The 23,851-nt window shown below is 54.5% G+C and overlaps 6 protein-coding genes across 6 annotated transcripts; 3 read left to right on the forward strand and 3 right to left on the reverse strand.

Moving 5' to 3' along the window:
- Positions 1-225: 225 nt before the first annotated feature.
- Positions 226-1,260, reverse strand: CORC01_13057 (uncharacterized protein; the record flags this gene model as incomplete). Its single annotated transcript, XM_022624675.1, has 2 exons — positions 226-836; positions 918-1,260. The coding sequence occupies 2 exons, from the start codon at positions 1,258-1,260 to the stop codon at positions 226-228; spliced, it is 954 nt and encodes a 317-aa protein (XP_022468793.1).
- Positions 1,261-1,833: 573 nt separating this feature from the next.
- On the reverse strand, positions 1,834-5,346 carry CORC01_13058 (RNA polymerase Rpb2; the record flags this gene model as incomplete). Its single annotated transcript, XM_022624676.1, has 2 exons — positions 1,834-5,053; positions 5,111-5,346. The coding sequence occupies 2 exons, from the start codon at positions 5,344-5,346 to the stop codon at positions 1,834-1,836; spliced, it is 3,456 nt and encodes a 1,151-aa protein (XP_022468794.1).
- Positions 5,347-12,169: 6,823 nt separating this feature from the next.
- On the forward strand, positions 12,170-13,079 carry CORC01_13059 (pumilio domain-containing protein; the record flags this gene model as incomplete). The annotated part of the gene is made up of 3 exons (XM_022624677.1): positions 12,170-12,397; positions 12,497-12,517; positions 12,639-13,079. The coding sequence occupies 3 exons, from the start codon at positions 12,170-12,172 to the stop codon at positions 13,077-13,079; spliced, it is 690 nt and encodes a 229-aa protein (XP_022468795.1).
- Positions 13,080-13,806: 727 nt separating this feature from the next.
- CORC01_13060 (uncharacterized protein) lies at positions 13,807-16,776 on the forward strand (the record flags this gene model as incomplete). Its single annotated transcript, XM_022624678.1, has 3 exons — positions 13,807-14,016; positions 14,528-15,404; positions 15,458-16,776. 3 exons carry the CDS (start codon positions 13,807-13,809, stop codon positions 16,774-16,776), a joined length of 2,406 nt encoding a protein of 801 aa, XP_022468796.1.
- Positions 16,777-18,680: 1,904 nt separating this feature from the next.
- On the forward strand, positions 18,681-19,549 carry CORC01_13061 (uncharacterized protein; the record flags this gene model as incomplete). Its single annotated transcript, XM_022624679.1, has 3 exons — positions 18,681-18,743; positions 19,098-19,182; positions 19,500-19,549. 3 exons carry the CDS (start codon positions 18,681-18,683, stop codon positions 19,547-19,549), a joined length of 198 nt encoding a protein of 65 aa, XP_022468797.1.
- A 1,737-nt stretch (positions 19,550-21,286) lies between these two features.
- CORC01_13062 (uncharacterized protein) lies at positions 21,287-22,411 on the reverse strand (the record flags this gene model as incomplete). Its single annotated transcript, XM_022624680.1, has 3 exons — positions 21,287-21,696; positions 21,761-21,998; positions 22,061-22,411. 3 exons carry the CDS (start codon positions 22,409-22,411, stop codon positions 21,287-21,289), a joined length of 999 nt encoding a protein of 332 aa, XP_022468798.1.
- Positions 22,412-23,851: the final 1,440 nt, after the last annotated feature.

A 23,851-nucleotide genomic window follows, 5' to 3' on the forward strand; every position in this document is an offset into this window, starting at 1 on the left:
GGGGGGTTCTGGAGTATGGTGATTAATTAGGTGGGATTTCTTTCTAGGTTGATGATACAGCTGTTGTACATATGAATAGAGGAGAGGGTTGCTATGCCGCCCGCCTAATGATGAAATTGGTATGCCCCGGCATCCAAACGCCGTTTCCGTTGCGCCACTCGCCCGAAATATGAACAAAAAACGCCTTGCTGTGAAGCAATCTTCACGCAGCGACAAAGACGCAGCCTACTGCTTGCCCTTGTCGAGACCCTCAAATGCAGGACTAGGACTGTCTCCCTGCCTCCGCATCCCACCAAGGAGCCAATCCGTCAGCCCGACGACCTTGGCACCGACGCCCTTTTCCCAATCCCCACCTTCTTGCACCGTTTCAATGGTATGGCTTACTATCCTGCCCTCGGCGTCAAACTGGAACACGAAAAGCCCCGTAAACGCCTTGTCTCCGCCGTCCTCCGTCTTCACGCCGCCTTGTTCCGACGTCGCCGTTGCCCCAGACGAAGGAGATCCCGCCGTGGCTCCACCATTCTTCTTGTCAGTAGCGCACCACCTAACAACCAGCTGCTCCGGCACCGCGCCGGGGTGCAAAGGCGCAAAGTGGAGGGGCTGCTTCGTCACACGCTCCGAGATGATGGACAGGCGGACGTTCCCGACCAGCGGCAGGCGGTTCCAGGCGATGGGCGAGGTCCAGAGGGCAGCGGTGTAGGCGACGCGGCCGGAGACGGTCGGGAGATGCGGGTGCGTCGTCGGGAAGAGGTGGAGAGAGATGTTGGGGGCGAGAATCTCCTGCGGGAGCGGGGACTGGAGGACCCGGGGTAGGTGGTCTTGGAGGATGCGCAGAGCTGTTCATTCGGATGCTGCTGTTAGTCCTGATTGTACCAGACGATTTGAAAGGTTCGTTCATGTAGATTAGAAAGACGTACTCTTTCCTAATGTGGCCTTGTTCTCGTCGCCTGGTTTCTTGCCGGGGCTGCCGCCGGTGGAGAGGGTTGTGTTGGAGGGGTTGAAGTAGCGGTTCTGCGGCTCGACGGGCTTCGTTCTTGCATGCGCCAGGACGGACGGGAAAGGAGGGAGTATCGGCTTTGTCGTCATCGTTGAGGCTGTCGCGGCCACTGCGGCGGCGGCAGCTACTGTTGCGGCGGGAAGCGCGTTCGTCGTGCTCGCGGAAGTATTCACGGCGGCGGCACTGGGCCACAGCTGTGAAGTCAGCGGCGACGTGGCAGCGGCCCGCGCGCTGGGGGAGGTAGCGAGGCGCAAGGTGGCCATGGATACTGCAGAGGGGCAATCATAAATTGGTGGAGAATGCGCGAGGAAGACAAAGCTTCGTGTGGTCGGATGTAGTGGGAAAGACTAAACCACGAAGATGACGGGTGGAAAAGATGATGTCAGGAACCAGCGGGCTGCAGGCAAGAAGACGGATCAAAATTCGCAGGGGTGAAGCTCTAGCTTCGGAATTCCTATCGTTCAGGTACCTCCAGCCTAGGGTAACCGGTAGTGCGGAGAAGGATCCGCCCGCCCGGATATAGCCCCACTTTGATACCGGGCCGGAGGGGACGCTGGACTGTCTTTGAAAACCTTACCTAATGTAAGGTACCTACCTACCTACCTACCTACCTACCTTAGTTACAGAGTGCCTCAATCGAGAATGTACAGGGCTCTATAAGTACCTAGTGTGTTCTGTGCAGAAAATATGTCCAATTGCTTGTGGAATCTGGATTGATATCAACATTCCTCGTGTGCTATATATGCTTTTTAGAACCTGCGCCGTCCTTGTCAAAACTCCAATATTCCGGGCCTCGCGTGATGCACTCCAGGTACCGTACATGTCGCGCCATCTCATCATCTCGGATGAGGGAACTCGTCCGCGAGCTGCAACCTCACGCCAACATTCATACTGATGAGCTCCTGCACCAAAAGTTTGGCGGCGTAAGGCATCGTCATCTGTGTAACCTCCCTGGTGCTCTTGCACGTGTGGCAGTAACCCTTGTAACCGAACAAACCGCACTGCTGGCAAATGTCGATCTGCGTTCCGTCGGAACTGATCATGAGACGTTCAAGCAGCAGCTGAGAGGCTCCGTACGCGATCAAACAATCGCGCTCCATCTCACCCAGACGGAGGCCACCGTCTCTGGAACGACCTTCCGTCGGCTGGCGTGTGAGAATGGCCCTGGGGCCACGAGAACGAGAGTGCATCTTGTCCTGCACCATGTGCTTCAGGCGCTGGTAGTAGATGGGGCCGTTGAAAATGTAAGCTTCCAGAGGCTCACCGGTGATACCCGAAGTGAAGTAGTCTTTGCCTTCCCAAGAGAAACCGTGGTCAACCAAGGCAGCGCTCATCTGTTCCAAGGGGTGGGAGCGGAAGGCGTCGCCAAAGCCGTAGTCTTTTCGTCCATCCAGAACCGAGGCCTTGCCAGTCAAGCATTCAAGCAACTTGCCAACAGTCATACGAGAAGGGAAACCGTGAGGGTTCATGATGATGTCGGGTACTAGACCCGTATCCGAGAATGGCAGATCCTCCTGATCGACGATGATTCCAACAACACCCTTTTGTCCGTGGCGGGAGGAGAACTTATCGCCAAGTTCCGGTCTTCTTGTCTGCCTTGTCTGGACCTTGACCACCATCGTTTCCCTCTCCGTGTGGGATACCATAACCTTGTCAATGTATGCGGGATCCGCAATTCTGTAAGAGATGGAAGAGTCTCGGAACTCGCTTGGTCCTCGATCCATACCGATGCCGGTCGATCCGGTATCGAGAGGTGTTTCCTTCTTGATCATGACTTCGCCCGAGTTGACCTTGTAGCCTACGATTGCCAGACCATCATCGTCCAAAGCCTCGTGCTTGGTTGTCCTGCCATTCTCATCGTTGACTGGATCTCCGATGCGTTCGCGTCTGCCGTTGGGATACTTCTGCAATTCGGCCGTGTACTTGCGGAACACTTGGCAACGTCCGAAACCACGATCGCAAGATGCCTTGTTCAATACTAACGCGTCCTCAATATCATAACCCGAGTATGACATGACGATGACTGTTGCGTTTTGTCCGGCTGGAAGTTTGTCGTAATTGACAAGCTGGATTGTCTTGGAGATGACCATGGGTCTTTGCGGATAGACAAGCGTGTATAGTAAGGTATCGATACGATTGAATTGGTTGTATGCAATAGCGCCAATAGCTTGTTTACCCATGGCACATTGGTAGGTGTTTCGAGGAGATTGGTTGTGGTGAGGGAAGGGGATGAGTCCAGCAACTGCTCCGAGAACAGTGAAAGGTTCAATTTCCATGTGGGTGGTGAGAGGCGTGACGTCTTTCTCGTAAAGAGCAACTAGCGTGTCGTTCTCTTCGTTGACATCAAGATACTCGACAATGCCGTGGGTTAAGAAGTCATCGAATGTAGCCTTGCCTAGTTGCAAGAGTCTCAGGTGTTCCTCCTTAATCTTGGGCTTGCCGTTTTTGACAATGATGTAGGGTCGACAAATGCGTCCCTCATCAGTGGCGATGTGGACTGCGTTAAAGTGGTTGTTGATGTGAATGCTGACGAATGGAGAAATCCAGCCGCGCCTTCGCATCGTTCTGAACTTGCCGGCGAACCGCTTCGGGTATCTAGTCAATGCAAACGGTGTTCCGTTTATGTGAATGACGTATGAACTCTCGCGGTGCATTTCGCCGCCAGAGAAGTTCCGTATGGGCTCGACACCGGCGTCAAGAGTGAAGACCCATCGTTTCACCGGCGCTTCCTCAACGTTGGTAGTAATATGCGTCATGAGAGCCAAGTTCTTGACCAAACCGCAGGCTTCACCTTCGGGTGTATCCGAAGTACAAAGCATACCCCATTGCGACGGTTGAAGAGCACGAGGACCACTGACTTTGCGAGTCTTCTCAAACTGCGAGCTGATTCGGGTCATCATACCGAGAGCGCTGATGTAGCTGAGACGACTGAGAACGTGGGTAACACCAGCTCGATTCATGTTGAAACGCTTAACGGTCCAATTTCCTGTCTGAATAGCTCGATTGATGCCCTGGCCGATCATGTTGGCGTGATTGCTAATCATGTTGACGGCGTCAAGAGGAACAGCTCTGTTGTCTTTCTTCAAAACCTTGTCGATGCTGCTTTTGACGTTGCCACAGAATTGCTTGAACAAATCCTCAAAAAGTAGTGAGAGAAGCTGACCAGCTAACTCGAGTCGCTTGTTTCCGACGAAATCGCGGTCGTCAACAAGACTCGGGTCGGCTTGCGCCATTAGTACGCGCCGCGTCATGAAGGCCACATAGACAGCCTTGGGATAAAAATCCAAGCCCTCAATAGGGACGTGAGCGATGATGAGGTTTGCCAAGGCGTCTAGGGCTTCTTCGACGTGGTTTCGTCGGACTTGCGCAGCGAAGGGGACCCTACTTTTGCCCATCTTCACCCTGGCACCAATATACTCCAAAGCTTGCTGTTGCGTGTAGACGCCGACCTTGGTAGCTTCCTCGAATTGAATGAGGAATTCGTCTTGATATTTTCCGTTGTCACCGGCAACGAGTTGCATGATTTCGTAGTCCGACAGGCCCCCCAACGCCTTCAAGATGATTACAATCGGGATGCCTTCCACCAAAATATTGGCAGTGAGAAGAATCCGGTCCTTCTTGAGCGTCACGTACGTCTTGGACTTGCGCTCGTGAGTCGAACTGGTAACAGACGCCGTGATGACGCTGTTCTTCTCATCGGCTTCGACAATGACACGGTTCTTACTGAGCTGCTCCTGGATAAGAATGACCTTTTCCGTGCCATTGATGATGAAATAACCGCCAGGATCGAGAGGACACTCGTTCATGCGCGACATTTCTGCGTTGTTGGCTCCACCGAGTCTGCAGATGGAACTTTTCAACATGACAGGAAGGCGACCAAGCGGGACATTCTTCCGCACAATCTTGGATTTGTCGCGGATATAGGCGATGTCGACCATGATGGGTGCGGCGTAGGTCATGTCGCGCAGACGACATTCCATTGGTGTAACCTCATTTTGAGCTCTGATGTCGTTGAAGTCGACGCGACTGGGTCGCTCAACTCTGATATCAGTGAATCTGGGAGGGCGTTAGCCTAGTCCATGCAAAAAGAAAGGGCAAGGCATAGCGGCATACTCAAGCCAGAATGAACTGTTCACGTCGCTTCGAACAATGCGGTTGGCGCGGACAATTTCCTTGATTTCATTCTCAACAAAGAAGTTGTACGAGTCAATATGCTGCTTGACAAGGCCCTTCACCTTGAGGAAGGCGGGTAAGAGCTGGAATTTATCCTCCTTGGTCGAGATAGGATCTGTCAGCTTCTTTCCGTTATAAAAGGGCTCCAATAGAGCCTCGAAGCCGTCGTCCTGCATTTTGGTCACCGTGTTCCGCCTGCAATCATCATGTGTTGTTGGGTGCGGCGGCAGGGCGGAAGAAAGGTCTACTGCAGATTTTTGAGATGCAGGCGGTCGAGTCACATCGCGAGTTTGAGGCAGGTGCCGGGCAGCAGAAAAGTTTGGCCCCGCGGAGCCGGCTGCTGACAGCTGCCCCACCTTTGCGCTGACGGACATAAGGTGTGTAGTCAAACGTCTTAGTAAGCATGGTGGACTTGGGACGGCGACGACAAGGCCGGCGGGGGCACACCGAGATTTACCTCGGTGAGCCACGCCGAGCTGTGTCAGCTCGGCTCACAGCATGCTCTGTTATGCGTTGTCCACTTTGCCCTACCTTACCTTGCCTTACTTACTTATCTAGTGTGCCTTAAGGTTAAGACATAGGCCGCAGTTCATCCCAACCTCATCCTGCTGACGGGCCTAAGGTAGTTCTTTGACTAATTAGTTGACGGCGCTCATTCGATTTGGGCATCCACATGGTGAAAGGTAGTTTGCAAGGCCTACTTTTTTATCAAGAAAATGATTCTCGAGTGGCACGATGGCTTCGGCGCGACTTGTTGAATCAATGGCCGATCAGGTCGTGGTCATTCCATCTGTGGGTTCAGTCTCTCAGCTAAGGTAGACCAAGGTATACGTTGACGGGTGCCCAAACCCAGGGCTTTGGGCCCGCCTCGTACGTTGTGCAGCACACTCAATGTCAGGGACCATTAATACGCATAATAACCCGTGCTTGGGTTTCCAATGGCTGTCCCATGGTTAAAAGAAGTGGATAGAAAGAGAGCAACTCATTCAGCACTCTCATGTCAGTACCTACCATATGCCAGTGGGGAAATGCAACTGCGAGTCCAGATACAAATGGCTGAGAAGCAGTGCCGCGACTGCTTCCAAAGTCAAGTTAGGTTTACCAGGGACTCCGGACACTTTCCTCAAGTGGTCGACAAGTGGGGGTCGTGGCCGTTCCAGGTCACCACTTTAGGGTGTGGGAAGCCACGCCTGGACAAGACAGGGGGAAGAGGGCCTGTGGGTGCCTTGTCGTCTGCTGCAGCCCCTCCCTTCACCATCTTTTCTCTCCAAGGTATCCGTACCTCATACTTTACCCCTCTTCGCAACAGACGACGAAAGCCTCCTTTCCAACGGCCTGGGCCTCTGGGAACACGACTGCATTACTTACACAACCGACCTCAGAAAACAGACCGGGATTGCATTGCTTCGTCATCTTATTCTGCAACAGCCCCTTCGGATATTGTTCAGACGCGGAAACAGTCCACAACACTGCCTAGTTGGATGGACATCACTAGGATTGCCTCTAGGGCTTCCGACGACGAGTCTTTCGCTGCTCATATCCATAATCACTTTACCGTCTCACGTTCTGTCGTCACACTTGCATGGGATCAGACTGCTCCGCGCAGGGTTCACCTTTGTACGACCCGCAGCAGGCGATGCGGCGGCGGCGGCGGCGGCGTCTGCATGTTGCGTTGGCAGAGGATATACTGTGGCAAGCCAAGTCGCATCCCATCAACTGCAACTGCCCCTCCTTGACTCCAGATACCGGACCCCGATCGGTTAGGTGGTGAAGCTGCCCCGCGATACAATGACACAGATTGGATGTACCTTAGCACATGCCCACCCAACCGGAGAGCTATCATGAATGCCACTTCCAAGGACGCACAGTCGATCAAGAGAAAACGTAACGGTACTTATCGACTCTCCCTTTGCCGCTTCTCATCGTCCCCTGAAACCGTTTGTTGTGGCGTAACTTGGGCTCTGCCATCGTTATGGTTGGCCTGGATACACACAAAGGCATTCAACCTCCAAGCCGAGGGCGAAGCTTGTCAACTATGATGCAACATGTCGACCCCGCGAGTCACGACCTGCGGCCCCGAAGATTGCGGCCGATCGAGGGTCCAACCACTTTGTTGTCGGAGAACCCCTCCTACTAGTGTATGGTATCGCAACACAGAGGAGCGAGAGCCAAGGCTTTGCCGCCTTTGCCCGATGGAACCTTTCGTGGGTGACATGGGGTCGGTGCCAGAATGGCAATCGAAAAAAGGGGTGGCGAGGGAATATCCGAACTAGTTGATCGTCGAGCCGACTTCCCTCGGGCTAGCGCAGGATATGGCAGATGGAAGACCATGCAGAATTCTAGCCCGTCGTCTGTCTACGTAGTGGGTAGTACCTAGTGTCTACCAGGGTCCGTCACCAAGCATCCTGCAAATGACATGGGACGACAGCCAGAGTCAGAACGTCGTCTGCCATCCTGAGACCTCCCCCGCTGCCAAGGTACAATGCTGATACCTGTCGAAGTCTCCTTCAAAGGCCCGCCTGACAAGTCACTGAGGTCCCGAGCCTAGAGTTTTTGTCACTCTCCACGCCAATGCCGCTGCCCACGCCTACTTTGTCGCAGACTCGCAGATAGTCCACTCAATGCGGGCCTTAAAAGTCGGTGTAGAGCCGAGCCGGTAGAAGCTTGCGACATTCCATGCTTGCCGCCCAACAATTCAATTTTCATGATTGCTATTTTCGCGTTTTTCAACCAGGGCGGGCCATTCCACGCCTCTCCAGAAACCCTCTAGTTGCCTTATGACGAAGGAAGGACTGGAGCCTCTGCCCCGAGCATGGATCCTCGCAAACCACCTGGAAGGTGGGAAGATGCAAGTCACTTCGAGACCCTCACCAGCCCACCAGCACCGGTCCAAGATGCGGCGCCAACAGGAAAAGGCCTGCCACCTAGGCACTGCGTCGCTGTGCCCGAATCGCGGGGCACATCGCTCATGTTTCTGAACTGTGCGTTCTCGTCGGAAGTGTGCTGAGGATGAGGCTGGAAAGCTACGCCTGGCTCGTCTCGTCGTTCGTCTCCTCACCTCACTTGCAGGGAAAGACGGCGTCCATAACCGTACCCAAGCCGCAGCCCTAAGGCACGCACACGTTGGCTCTTTTTAGGCGAATTGACATGCATCCTGTATGAAGCTGCAAGGCATTCATCCCCTTGTGTGCTCGGAATACCGAGCTGGGAGAATGTCGCAGTGTCCTCTCCACACAGAGCTTCCCTCGTCTTACTGTGCAAAAATCCGTACAAACTCACAAGCCACGGGGGTTTCGCGCGCTGTCTAGCCAAGCCACTCTTAGCCAGGAGACCCTCAATTCGGGAAGACCCTGTCTCCCCGCCAGCGGCTTGCGAAGAAAAAAAGAAGAAAAAATGATGTGGAACTCTTTGGAGCGACAGAGACGCAGGGCAAGGATGGACCTGATACTCAACATCGAGCAATCTTCCAAAGCCCCGTTCAGCGATTCACCGACGCTGGGTTGCAACCCATTTCTGTCGGCTTGTACGCTGTATGCACTCACACGATGAAAACGCCACGGATATCAGCACTTTCAAGGAGAACCATCGCTGCAGGGTGGACCAATGGCGGCCACTTGTCTCAAGAGGGAATTCACCGCAAACTAGGAATCATCCACACGAGCAGCGTCGCTGGGTCCTTCAAAGTCGAGAGGGCTTGATGCTGGCCCGGATAATGAGCCTCTTCGCTTCTGACGATGAGGGGGCTAATCGGCATCAACGGCGAACGGAGCTCCCCATTGACAAGCGATTTGTCGTTTGGGCAGGCCCGCAACGGCAGGGCCTGGGTGGCTTGGGTGACCAAATAAGAGTCGATGCTCTACGTAACCCATGTGCACATCCTATCCTGCTCGTTGGCGAACAGCCCTTGTCTGTCTACTCAGTTGAGCCGATCCTCGACGACCATGGCACAGACGTGTCATCAGAGTCCTTGTCTACGGATACCTCGAGCCAACGCCTCATTAACGAAACCCGTTGCGAGAAGCAAAGTCTGTTGTCAATTAAGCTCGCGGGCAACGCAACGGTGTGACGGTTGGCATTAATGTCCAGATCTTTTGGACGTACTCGTTCGATCTGGGGAAAGCACGTCGCTGTCGCACAGGGTTATCCAAGTCCCGAAAAGCGATGCAACGCAGGCAGTGCGCGGCACAGACTGTCGCCAGGCTTGTCGACAGAAACAAAGCTATGTACATATTTGACAACCCACAGCACAGGCTGCCGCTTCACCGCTTGGGGAAGCATGCAGGTCCTTGGTTCGGAGCTTGCCTCGCAGCCAGCGCGAGAACAAATCACGTACAAGGTGATTCCCAAAGCACCGAGCCCTTCTTGGCAGATTGGCAATTCGACAAAAGTTAAGCAAGGAAACGAGACAAGGCGGTGGCCATCCTGCCCGAGACTCAGAGCAACGTGGGAACTTCCCGCTACAGGGCTTGACAGACTTTGCACAATGGGCAATAGGGGATCTCGGGCCTCCTGTCAGACCGAGATAGAGTTTCCGATGCACTGGCAACAGTCATTTCTGTCGTCAACGCTCGCGCAACCTTGACAAGCGTAGGTAGTGGACCATTCGCACCGTGCTACATACAATGTACACCCGCGCGAGACAGCCCCTGACAGGAAAGCGGAACAAGATGGTCGGTCAACTGGGACTAGTACGGACGACCTCCGACCTGCTAGACTAGGCGGTTTCTATGGCTATTAGTGCACCAGCCCCTCACCAAAGGAGGAGGGGAAGAGGAGGGGGTAAAGAGAGAGTAAGAGACACAGTGAGGGGATCGGAGGGGTGTGTATTTGGACAATGTGTCTGAAATGCTCGCTCCATGTATGCCACGAGATGAGAGGAAATGAAGTCAGACGCGGACGAATAAGCCACGAGATATCGACGGCAGGAGAGACGAGGCGATATGTTGCAGCAGCAGCAGCAGCAACAACAACTGCCAATTCAAGGACGACGTCTGCCGCTTTGTGGTAGTCCCACTACTGCTAGCCACTACTTGATCACAACCTCGCAAAGTCAAGACGATAATGGCGGCCAGGGCCAGGCTCGATTGTTTGAGTACCTGAAAGGTATCCGAGAATCAAGAGTGCAACCACATCTGCGGACTCGCCCTTCAGTCTGCCGCTGCTGTTCGGTGCGGGAAGGTTTTGAACAGGGTTCATAGGAGCGGCGGCCCTCGCCTCCCACTGGCCGTTTTGCTCTCTTTCGGAAATCCATGGACAGGAAATGCGAAAGAAAGCCCAAGCTGTGCTGCGTCAGACTCAGAGGACACCACCACCGCCACCTCCCACTCCTGTCGAGCATCAACCACATGTACACGCACCACCGCGGCTACCCTACCTACCTTACTAAAGGTACATACAGTGCAGGCTTGTTGCTATCCAGACCTTGTACCTGCTCTTAGTACCCGCAACTCTCCTCCCGACCTGGCCAGGTACGGCGCGAAAAGGACTGGGCGCAACCCTGACAAGGACAGGGCAAGGTGTGGTAACGCAATACGGCGCAGGGTACTTTGTCTCCCTTGACTTCTGGCCAGTCTCTGAGCGGAAAGAGAGAGGGACGACTCACGAGGGCCCTTTCTCGTCACTTGAGTCTCCGTACGATAGCTACCCACGGTGCGGAGTAATACGCAGTATCCTTCGTGATCTTGCCAGGGTCCTTTGGGTACCAAACTAAACCACCACCCCGACTTGCAAAGCCGCCCTGGCAGGTCTGGTTAGCGAGTGAGATGCGGTGGTTCCTCTCTGCGGTTCCTCTCTCGATGTGGCACCCGTTAGACTGGGTTCCCCCGTCGATGGCGCAGGGGTATCTTGGGCCGCCGGCTGGCCTGCCACGCCCTCTCAACCGTGCTTGTCTCCCACACCTGAAAATCGCTACATTACCTTCTTATGCTCCGAACCTGCTCTTTTCGTTTCTCCCCACGTTGGTCGTCGGTTTCCTACCCAGTTCTCTTTCTGTACACCATCTCGTGTGTCCGTGTATTCCAAAAACCTCTCCATTCTGTCGCTCCTGGCTCTCCGGGGCGCGACGTGTGAGATTTTGTCTGAGTGTATACTCTGTACTGCACTGGGGAAGACCACCACGGGAATAAACAGGTACGTTTCCAGTTCTTTTGTTCTCTTTGTCCTTGCTCGGTCGCCGTATCACACCCACGTCGACGCGTGGTAGAGCTTCGCGATTGAAGGAGCAACTGCGCCATGGCGGCAAGAAACACATCGCATACCGCACATACACACATATACAGACAGAGAGAGAGAGAGGCGGGGAGGAAACTTTACTTTCGGCCGCCCCTGGTGTCCTTGTGCCGCCAAACCAGCGAGTCAACTCCGTTGGACATCACAACGCACGCCCAAAGGCTTCCCCAACACCCAAAAGCAGTACATCGCAACGCAGGATGTCAGACCGAACGCAAAGGGGGAAAAGAGGTAGGGGTGCTCGGTAGAAGCTGAAGAGGCAGCGACAACGGCAATGACGGTTTCGGTTTGCGATCTGGAGGCCCAAGAAGAGACAGGAGTTGCAGGGCGAGACATTTGAGTCTCACGCTACCCAGCTTCAGCTGCTGCCATGCTTCCACTGCGATCATTCTCCTTGTCTCTTCAGTGCTTCACCCACTGCCGCCCGCATTTGGAGAAGGCCAGGACCAAGACCACACCCAAGAGCGAGCGAACCCCCGGACCAGCACCACCCGACTTCGCCAGTTCCGCACCCCGCCTCCAATTTAATTCCCTTGTTTCTAAAGTCACGAAACTCTCGCTCTGTTCTGCTATTTCTTGTCGCCATGGCCGTCGCACGCAACCCGACCGACCGCAGTCTTTGATGCTGCCGCCGCTGCTTTCTGCAAAACCAAACACCCCTTCATGTTCTTGTCGCTGACCGCCGGCCTTGGTTGATGCCAATAGTATATAGAAACCCACAGCCCTTCGGCCCCTTTGCGCCGTGTACGAATTGTTGAATTAAGCCGAACTATGGACGAGCTGCGCTTCCGATCTCAACAGTCGCCCCGTAACGAATCCACGATGAACACACTTGTCTCACCTCCGCGGAACGGCAACCGCCTCCCGCAGCCCGTTCAGGCCCATGATGGGCGAGGTGCCCTTCCCCGTCGCTTCACCACGGATTCCGGGCGTGTACCAACTCTGTCTTCAATTACCGGCCAGCGCGGCCCTGATCTCGGTGGCCCTGATTATAACAACGTACGTTTCTTATCCACGCTGGAATGCGTTCCACGCTCAGCACTCCTTCTGCCATGGCGCTCTTTTCTGCAAGAATGCGACTGACATTGTGTTGTCCAGACTTTCCACAAAGTTCAATTGGTATGTGGGCTTCCACCGTCCCGCTGTCGGACCTTGATGGCGAGAGGATCATCGATGCCTGCCGACTCTGCAATGTCGAACTCCACAGTGACGAAGAGTGTGTATTGACTGCTGGGACCAGATTGAGAAGAAAAAGATCGAATATGAGAGACTGCGCGAGCAGAGGCGTCGTTTCGAAATGGAGATGCAGAAACTGGAGCAGGCACAGCGCCGCGAGGAGATGGAGCTCGCCAAAATGCAAGACGACCTTCGCCAGGGCCACCAGTCGGAGCCCACGACGCCCCCCGAATATCACGAATCGTCCGGCTTCCCCACGATGTTCTCGCGCCCTAATCGGTACTCGACTTCGAGCTTGACCTCGCCGCCTGGCCTCTTCAACCGCCCTGGGCGTTCGGGCTCGCAGCTCACTTCGCCGCACTCCACGGTGATGCAGTCACGCTTCACCTTTGACGACCACCTGCCGTCCCGATCTGTGCCTGGGTCTCGCAGAAACAGTGATGAGGATGAGAAGGAGGAGGCTGTCCGCCAAGATCCGACTAGCCACCGATCTTCCAATGCGTAAGTGCCCTGATCTATGCAGTGTGACCAGTATGTTTGCTTTTTGGACAAGTCTCGGGTGAGTATCAAGACACAGCAAAAGGTTGGTAAAGTTGTTTGGTCAAGCTGGTAAGGTATTGTTCCTCAACGAAAGAAACGAATGGCAGGGCTCTGCGCATTTTTGAGAAACGAGCTTTGCCTTGGGAAGGTCCTGCAACGAGATGGGCTCCTTCCTTGGATTGCTTAAGAGATTTTCTGGGTTCTCAACCCATGTCAACAAAAAGGCGTATCGAGCAGCAGCCACTCCTGCCTCTCAACCTTGACCTCGACCTCGACCTTGACCTCGACCTTGACCAGTCCACACCAACCTCAAAACACACACTTAACGCTGCACTCTCACGCATCTCTCCGCCAACAACAGTAACTTAGCCTTTGAGTTACACCGCAGAACATCACGCACTTGTTCACACGTCTCAATATCACACTTCGGCATCGTTCCAATACCTTTGTTCCAATCCTCACGAACCGCACTTGCCTCCCAAGAGCCTCTTTCAAACGAACGTTTACACGGCCTTCCACGGCTTGATTCAATTCCACCACCGAACAATAATAAGGCCTTCTTTTTTTTTCCCTACCAGCATCCGTCGTTTCGTTTCTTCTCAAAACCAACCAAACGACAACCTAAGACTTGCCCAAGAAGAGAAAGCAAACATACTTACAACACAGCAAGCAAACCTCCACCGACCTGGGCGATGGCTAACACTGGAATTTCCCCCGGCAGTTACAACCGCTACTCGATGCCGGTCACGCGCTCTCGCACTGGTCTCTACGGCGCCGACCTCGACCAGACCGGCACTGCTCGCTTCCTCTTTGGCGAGGAGGACGCTTCTGGCGACAATAAGTACGGCCAGGGCAATGGCGACGACAACTTCCCGACTCTGGTTCGCCAAAACGATCAAATGGTAAGTTTGCGCAATCTATCTTTTTACCTTTACATCATGCCTCCATTTTCCTGTCCAACACCTATTTCACCCTCTCATCCGACGCATGAGCAAGCCGGTGCCCATGGTTTCTCTGCCAGCTCAGCAGAAAAAGCCCACATGTTTATTTTGTCCATGGCTGGTGAAGTGCCACGTCCCGAACCTCGCAGGCGGGAAGGTGCGAGCCGCACGCAACCGCGCCGGCTGCAGCCGCACCTTGCTTCAACTTCACCTCTCAATTCACCCCGCGCACCTTGGTCAAAATTTGCTTCCGCCTCTTTTCCTCTCTTGTTTTCGTTTCCTTTGCGGTTCGCTTGTGAAAGCGAGCGAAAAAGACAAGAAAAAACTCCTCAACCCACTCACTTCCTGTCCGTTTACCGCCCGCTCCTTCCTACCTTTCCACCAAGGTCAGAGTTCTGCAGGATATCTGTCGACACAAACCTTCGACTTGTCAGCCTCCGTTCAACTGTTGACAATTGTTTGCGTCGTATAGCTCTCTGCATCTTCCGCTGCCCTTGACCTTGCCCTCTCCCCCTCGCCCGCCCCTGACGCGCCGTCCTCGAATGGTTGGGGCAATATTAACCGTCATCGAACCCAACAGAGCTTGTCTGCTATCAACACGTCTTCGCTCAACGGAGCTTCGTCTTCTGGAGAAATCGGCAAGCGCTCTTCAGTCCGCCACTCGCTCGACTTGAAGTTCTTCCCGGACGCTCCCTCCGACAACCAGGCATCTATTGTCTCGCCTCCCGGCAACCACCCCGGTAACCACATCATGGCTACTCCTCCCAAGTTGCAGAGCTCCTTCTCTGCCAACGACGTGCCTACCGTCAAGAGCACCACTAACGGCGGCCCTGTCACGAACAACCACGCCCAGCAACATTTCCACAACCACAACGCCAGCATCGGTCGCATTCCTGCTGGCGCTGTTCCCGGTCGCCACAGCCGTGAGCTGTCCAATGACAACAACATGGGCGGTCCTCGGGAGCAGGCTGGTCCCTATCACTCCATCCAGTCCGCCCTTCAGGCCAGCGCGGCTCCTTTCGGTCCTGGAGCCCAGGGTCAGGGCTTCCCACACACCTCCCAAGGTACCCAGAATCCCAACGGTACCGCCACTGCCGGTCCGAACAGTGGCTACGGCGGGTTCTACCCGAGCGGCTACGTCTCGCCCACCAACAATGGCCCTCCTCCCGCCTCTGGTCCCTATGGCGTCCCCCTCTTGGCTATGAGCATGCAGAACATGAACCTCAATGGCACCAACATGTACCCTGCTCAGAACTACGCCGGTTATGGTGCTCTGTACAACCCTCAGCCTCAACCCCGTGACAGCCAGGCTCGTGTCATTCAACATCGCCGCCAGATGGACAATGAAGGTAAACGAGTGAATCAATCCCATGATGAGTCCCCAGCACTAACATCTCTCTAGCCATGTCGCGCTACAACGGCCTCGCCCTCGAGAACGTTGGTGGCCAGATCTATGACCTCTGCAAGGACCAGCACGGCTGCCGCTATCTGCAAAAGAAGCTCGAGGAGCGCAACCCGGAGCAGGTCCACATGATCTGGCTTGAAACTAACCAGCACGTCATCGAGCTCATGACTGATCCTTTTGGCAACTACCTATGCCAGAAGCTGCTGGAGTACTGCAACGATGATGAGCGTACTGTGCTCATTCAGAATGCCGCCGTTGACATGGTCCGCATTGCGCTCAACCAGCATGGCACCCGCGCTCTTCAGAAGATGATTGAATTCGTTACGACTCCGACTCAGATTGAGATGATCATCAATGCTCTTCGCTACCAGGTTGTTGAGCTCATCCAGGACCTCAACGGCAACCACGTCATCCAGAAGTGTCTCAACAAGCTCAGCGCTCAGGATGCGCAGTTCATCTTCGACGCCGTTGGCACCAACTGCGTTGACGTTGGCACTCACCGCCATGGTTGCTGCGTTCTCCAGCGCTGCATTGACCACGCTTCTGGAGAGCAAAAGGTTTGGTTGATTGCGAAGATCACCGAGCATGCCCCAATCCTTGTGCAGGACCCCTTCGGCAACTACGTCGTACAGTACATCATCGACCTGAACGAACCTTCCTTCACCGAGCCTATTGTACGCATGTTCCAAAACCGCATCGGCCAGCTGTCCCGCCACAAGTTCAGCTCCAACGTCATCGAGAAGTGCCTGCGCTGCTCCCAGGAGCCTTCTCGCGAAATGATTGTCGATGAGCTTTTGAACCCCGGCGAGATCGAGAGACTCCTCCGCGACTCGTATGCCAACTACGTCATTCAGACCGCCCTCGAGTACGCGCCTCCTGCAAGCAAGTACCGCCTGGTGGACGCCATCCGCCCCATCTTGCCTTCCATTCGGTCCACCCCATATGGTCGCCGCATTCAGGCCAAGATCCAGGCCTTTGAGGGTCGTGGCAGTGCCACCTCGAGCGGTCAGGTCACTCCTGCGGACCCCAGCCAGGGCCAGATTCCCCTGCGCCCAGGCCACAACCGCGCCATGTCTAACAATACCTCCATCATTGCCCCTGGCGGTGCCTTTGGCAACGGTCTGAATGGCGGTCTCAACGGCGGTGGCATGGCTCCACGCGGCAACCAGGCCAACTATCCCACGGCCAACAGCGTCACTGTTCCACCCCCCGCTCCCCAGAACCAGCGCGTCCAGCAGTTCGGCTTCAATGGCCAGCAGCGCACCAACGGTGGCGCCCCTGCTGACGCTGTTACCGGCGAGTCCCAGTGGCTGTAATTGTATTCGGCACGTTGTCGACCATTTCAGCCCATACAGATTCATTTCTAATGGTACGGAATGTGGTCCGGGCTTCGACAACGAACATAATGGTGGCATGATGCTTTCCGCGTAACGGTTTTCTTTCGACACAGCACGGCGGCTACGCAGCAACGACTTGACGATCTTTTTCCTTTCCCCTGTCTGTGCAATCACCACAAATCATCTTCCGACCAACAAACAACATCGCAATTCACCCAACCTCTTCATCCGTCGGGCACGGCGGTCCTTGCATCTGGTTGCAAGGCCTGCTTTGTGTGTACACTATGGATTCAGGCAGCGCAACGGTGCCTTCCACCCCCCCTTCGGCATTTGCAGCGCAGACACAAGAATCGCATTCTGCTTCTCGGCAGCCGTCACCAGATCGGACGGAGCCTTCAATAGGCTTGTACTTGATTCGATGCGAACATCGACATAGACGAACGCTTTCCTTTACCTTCGCGTTTCTTTTGTTTTTCACCGCGGTTATCTACTTTCCATTCCTTCTTTCCATTCTCGACGCTCGTTTGCCAGGGGAATCAACAGGTCACTGGGATCATGATTGGATCATACTCACGGCAACAACATCATGGGCTTGATTCCTTCAACGAAATGCCAGTCACGAAGCTGATCATGAGACGCGCGACGATTTCAGGAAGACTTCAATTTCTTCCCTTACGAGCAATGGCTTTTAGGTGTACTATGAGCCTCCTTAGCGTTGCGAACCTACATACGAGCGTTTCTGTTACCAGAGAAGCGGTCCAACAAGATTATACAGGAGATGCCTGATTGCGCACGCATTGCATAGGGGCCAACAGTGGGACACGACAGCATCGGAGGCAGTTTCTTCTTCTTCTTTCGTTTCTGTTTTCTCGCATGCGGTAGGCACATCATTTTGCACTTCCGACATGGACCGCCTAGCATGACACCCACACATCCTTCCATTGCTTATCCGAATGGGAGGATACAATATGGACAAGACGGGGGTATTCATTCAGGGGCCATGGGCTCTCACATTTTGGGGGTTTCTGGAACAGATTCGATTTGACCTTCTGCAGATTGGAGAACGGTTTCTTGTGCGTGTAAGAGAGAACTCTAGGGATGAAAATTCGGCGTTGCTTTTTGCTTTTTCTGGCCGGCGGAGGATAAGATGCGTTTCGTGAGGATTTGGCTCGATCTGCTTACGCTTTTCAGCAAATGCCCACGACACCCACCCTACGACCGCGCGCATGTAACTAGGCAGATAATTCAAGACAATTATCTTGACTCAGGGTTGTACAGAGTCTCCCGGCGCCTCGTGATGTGTGCTACAGATTCACCGCCAAAAATTGGTGTTGCTAAAATTGGATCACACCTTGAAGTGAATGCTCCGTTGAATGGGACGCTGCGGCCACTGGTTGGGCAGCATCAGAGGCGCGATGTGCGACAATGGAAGAGGGACTCGGGGAGGCCAGCGATCGGATGGAGCATGTGAAGCGACCGAGAGTTGAAACGACAGCCTCTGATTGGTCGTGTCCACTCCTTCTCCAGGGCACGCTGTTGCCGAACACCTGGCCCACCTACCTACCTAAGGTACCTAAGGTAAGGTTGTTCATAGAGTGAGTGAGCGAGCTGGGGGCAAGCCGCAAACCTCGCGGTCGCGGTCGCCGGCTGGCAGGCGGGCGCGCAATTTTTCTATAAACCTTCCACTCTCTCAGCCTCCTTTCTCACCAGCGTGGGTCCTCTTTTACTTTTTCTCTCCCTCGTCTGACAACCCAACCTCACACCAACGTAATTGCGGAAACCTCCACGCCTGCGATTATCGCAATCGTCTCCCGAGCTCGCACCTCGACTTTTTGGTCCCTGCTTCCGATCAACACCAAGTACATCCCACCGACACCTGAAAAATGACCCGTGGCAACCAGCGCGACAAGGCCCGTGAGGCTGCCCAGAAGAAGGCCGCATCTCAGGTGAGATTTTCCCGTTGTTTTCACAGCGGCCACTCCCACCCACTCTCAGCTTACTTGCTCCTGGTGGGATCGCCATATATTCACCTCGCAACGTTTGAATCGCATTTCTCCGCCGCGTACGGATGGTCTTGAAAGTGCGGAGTGAACATGCACCAGAAGGGGCCGCTCATGAGGCTTGAGTTCGCTCATTAAAAAAAAAGGGGGGGTGGGGGGGGGGGCTTGTTTTGGCGGGTGTCTGCAAGCGCGAGAGACAGGGACCTTTGCACGCAGAGCATTTGATATGTCCCTCTGGACCTTTTTTGATCCGATTTGGGATTGAACAAGCAAAATACTGACTTCTTTTTTCTTGTTCAGAAAAAGGGAAACACCATGAGCGGTACCGAGATGCAGCGCGCAAAGGAGTCTGCCGCTGAGATTATGCGGCAGAAGCAGGCTGCCGGTGAGTCACCCTCAATTTCACCATCTAGTCGCCCTCTTTCACGGCCGCCTTTCGATTTTGAGTGAGGGAAACCGCGGGAGAGAGAGAGGAGGAGGAGGGGAAGAGCTCAACGTCACTTGTGACCGGCTGGGTCGCCCCTTTTCATGTGTCGTTGAGGCCGCGCGCTGCGTAGCCGGGAATCGAACTCCGGGTCGTTCATCATCGATCCCGAGGGCTGCGCGGGAATGAGATTGGCAGAAGGCGGCCCTGAGAACGGCCGAGGGCTGGAAAATGAATGGATATGATTTGAACGTGGCACGCTGACGATCCGTCTGTAGCTGAGGCCAAGAAGGCAGCGGAAGGAGCGGGAGGGTCGAAGAAGAAATAGACGGGCGGGGGGAAGGGGGCTGCTTTGGGATGGAAGCTCCCTCGTTCTCTCTTCCTCTGCCTCGACAAGTCGTCCGTCTACCACGTCTTGTCTTGTTCTACGCTTCAACGTAGTAGTAGGCGATGTGTCTTAGATGAGATGAGATGAGATGAGTCAGCAGAGAGCAGAGGGTAGGGAACCTCCAACCTCGACCCTTTTTGGACCGCAGCAGGGAGTAAACTTATAAATGACGGCGAAACGGAAATCATAAACAGGGGTGTTTTTTCTTAACTTTAGTTACAACTCAAGCGATGGAGGTTGCATTGGTGGCATAGAGGGGCGGAATATCAGATGAATAAATTCTGGCTGCTTGCAATCATTAAAATACTGAGCAAGGCCATCGGGGCTAAGATGATCTTGCTTACTTCTCGGGCCTTGAAGTGCAAGTTGTCAACTCATGTCCATACAAGTAAAGCCATGGCTACGCCTCGGAAAGTATGGCCTCAAGGAAAGGAGGTCGGTCCATCATCGGGCGACCCCCCCTCCCCCACGCCTTTTCTCCTTTCATTTTGAAGAAGATGAATCCTGTCTGCCACAGGGGTCCGTCAGTCCACGGAGATCGGTCGCAAGGAAACTAGAATCGCTATTTTCCAGTCTCCGTCTCTGGTCGACTGACACAATCTTAGCATTTCCCATACATACAACCCGCCCTCAAGCGATGAAGCCGAAGCTTCAAAGCCACTTCAAAGCCAAACAGTCCGCCGTCCGTCCATCACACATCATCTCAACATTTTGACATCTCCCTCTCCTCAAACCGTCAAAGCCTTACATATAGGCAACGACAGATGCACTTCCAAATAACGGGCCTCTGTCCCTGCCGGCAAAAACTTCCCCGTAGATTGCATATGCAGTGTCCAGAAGGGTGAGCCTCGACTCGAGTTGACGTGACGTGACACGGCATGACACGCACGCCTGGGAAGATGGGAATAGACACACGGCAAGCCGCCTCCTTGATCGACTTTCATCACTGCCTCTTATCGGCGCTTATCCGGCACACTGACGGTCGATCAAACCGGGTTGACCTCACGAGTCGTGAGCCGAATCAGAAACCCCCGAGTTGTATCTTCCGGGTACTTTCTCAGGGCCGGCTCCATCTCTTATCCTGCGCTTAGGCGGTTACTTGACTTATCGCTAGAGAATTCAGTAGGCGAATAGTAGCATTTTCGAAGGACGAATAAAACCCAGAACACGAATCAAAGGAAATCCGAGGCTGTGGATCTTTCATCATCGATATATTGATTCCTTATTAGGCGGTTGCGAACAAAAAAATGGTGTTTTTCCATCCAGGAAATACGAACCAGTCATACATCTGTAATTATCACCTAAACCCTCATCCCCATTCCTACTTCCCCTAAGCAAGGGGAGCGGGCTCAACCCAAGCCGGAACCAAAAAAAAAAAAGAGTTTTTCTATCATCCACTACTAACGTGCGCGGAAGATCTCGCTCTTCTTTTACAATGTCTCCACAACCAGCAAAAGAGAAATCTACATGATGAATAAAAGAAAAAAAAGAGTAAGGTCGTGATGAGACGGGTTCCCTTGAAGGTGTATATCGTAACAACTCCGGATATGTGGTATCGTTCCCAGCGGAGTGGGCAAAAAAACAGGTTCTCTTTTCCCAGGAGCATAAATAAAATGGACTACTAAAGAAGACGGATTAGGTTCACACGTGAACGTGATCGGACCCGTATCGTCCTCTTCAGACCTCCATCATTGCCATGGGAAGAGAGCCTGCCATGCCGCCGAAAGAGCCGACACCTTGTGCTCCGACCGCGGGGAAAGATCCTGCAGAGCAGGTGACAGAGCATACGCAAGCACCGTTGCCGTTGATCTGTCCGGTGCCTTGCTGAATCTCGCCCCCAGCAGCGGGGACGGCGGGGTTGGCAGCAGGAGGAGCGGCGGCAGGGGGAGCGGCGGCGGGAGCAGAGGCTGCGGGGGCAGCTGGGGGAGCAGCCGCGGGGGGAGTGCCTCCGGTGATGGCGCCACCGGCTCCGTGGCCCTTCTGGGCGATGGCCATCGACTGGAACATAGCCTGAGTCTTCGCGGCGGTAGGATTGATGGAGAAGGTCATGCCCTTTCCACAGTGGTTGGCCTGGGCACAGTAGAACCCTGGAGACGTGTGTTAGTACAGTGGCACAGACCGGGGTGTGTGTGAGTTGCGTGCAAAACTTACACAAAGGCTCAGAGACCATGACTTGCATGGCGACCTGGGGAGGCGGGTTGACGGAGTTGTTGGGGTTGGCCATGAAGCCGGAGTTCATGCCGCCAGCCAAGGGGTCGCAGGGCTTCGCGAAGGAGGACTGGGTAGCAGTGTGGTTCTGGCTCATAAAGGTGAAGACAACCATATCGCCGACGTTGGCCTTGATCTGATCGGGAACGAAGACAAGACCAGCGGCGCCACCAACCACGACCTGCAGATGCGTATTAGTGATTCTGATTTGGTATGGTGCCAGAGTCGACATGATTAACTTACGTTGTGAGTCGTCTGAGCGGCAGGGGGAGCAGCCGGGGGCGCGGCGGGAGGAGCAGCAGGTGTGGCAGGAGGCGCGGCAGCAGGAGGAGCGGCGGCACCACCGGCGGGAGGGTTGATGTTAATCGTAGGGGCTCCGGCACCCGGGTTCGCCCAAATGATGATTACCTCGGTAATTTGACTGTTGGAGACGCCAAATCCGGTCATGCCTGCGGGGAGCCCAGCGATTTGTCCAGCAGCCTGTCCCTTTTCTCCCTTCTTATGACCATCTCGGCGGACCGGGTAGTGGTTGCGGACCGACTTGGCGGAGGCCATGACGGCAGCGGAGAGAGCCAACACGGCGGAGAACTTCATTTTGTCGGTTCAAGTGGTGTGTTGTCGATGTCGATTATAGTGACCTTTTCTTTTCGCACGTCGAGGATGTTGCGGCCTGTAGTTGCCTCCCCTTGTTTTCTTTAATTCTCCTCTGTGAAGATTTGGTTGCTGTTGGCGAGACTGCTAGAGCCCGGCTAGAAAGTCGACAGTAATAAAAGGGTTAAGCTGTAGCTGTATGGCTTTAATGGCGAGGGCCTGCTCGTGACGAAGAAGAGTGAACACGGAACCGAAAAGAGAACGAAGGTCACACAGGGAATGAGTGAAGACACGAGGCGAATGAAGAAGAGATGGGGGAGAAGAACTAGAAACCTCTTTGGCGGCGAGGATGAGGGGGGAGGAGGAGAGCTTAAATCTGGCGAGGCTCGCCTGGCATGAGGAGCGCGGGCCAGGTCGCATTCTCGGTTCGTTATCCCATGTAATGGGCCAAGGTACTTTGCGAGTTGAGGGAGAGGTAGTGTCACTGGTCGGTCTATGGGCATGGCAGGGCAGGGCATGGCATGGCGTGGCGTGGGATAGCCCCTTCCCGGCCGCAACATCGACCTCGACGAAACAGGATGAGAAAATCTTCCGCCAGCACGTCCTTGGAAAGTGTTGGAAGGGCACCAAGCACTTTGGACCCCGGCCATGCAAGCCAAGCGCAGCCAAGCAACGCATCCGGGGGTCTTTACTGTGCAGGATGCTGCAGAAGGGGGTGGGGAAAGAAGGAAGAGGAGCAGGGAGGCAACGCGGATGGACACGGAGCAGGGGTCTAGTATGTGTAAGTCTGCAAGACAAGGTGTCAATGGGCGGTTCGTTGCTCGGGGATGTAGCGTCCGATTAAACACACGAAGCACAGACCCACGACGGCATTGCCATCCCAAGCTTGGAGCAAATTAAGAACAAAAAAGCCAAGACGAGGTGGGTGGAGAGTGGGTGGAGAGTGGGTGGTGGTGGTAGTAGGGGTAGTAGGGGCCAGGGTTGGGAGGAACAGGAAGCAGGGGAGCGTGCTGCGAACGGATGGATGACGGGGAGGATAAGGAGGGACGACAGAGGAAAAGACGAGAGAGAGGCACCAGCGCGCGAACGGGAACGGGGAGACAGCAGCAGGGGTAGTAGAGACGACGATGACGCTGCCAACGGAGCCGCAGTAGTATTTCGTACAGGTGAGAAGCTTGGTGTGCCATCAGCAGGGAGGTGGGCTGTCCTGTCTTGTCTCGCAGCTAGCAAAGCAGAGTGAAGTCTCTCGACCGGGGGGCATGCTGCTAGTGACAATGAGCAGAACAAGCGAGCGACTGCGAGCCAGCCAGAGACCCCCCGGAATGATCTGTGAGTAATAAGTGAATATGGCCTATCCGTACAAAGTGGTGGTACCTACGCGGAAGACATGGCGAGGGACTGGGAGGGCGTGGAAGGGAAAGGATGGAAAAGTCGGATGTGGAT

The sequence above is a fragment of the Colletotrichum orchidophilum genome (assembly GCF_001831195.1).
Source record: "Colletotrichum orchidophilum strain IMI 309357 chromosome Unknown Scaffold_176.1, whole genome shotgun sequence".
Classification (NCBI taxonomy): Eukaryota; Fungi; Ascomycota; class Sordariomycetes; order Glomerellales; family Glomerellaceae; genus Colletotrichum; species Colletotrichum orchidophilum.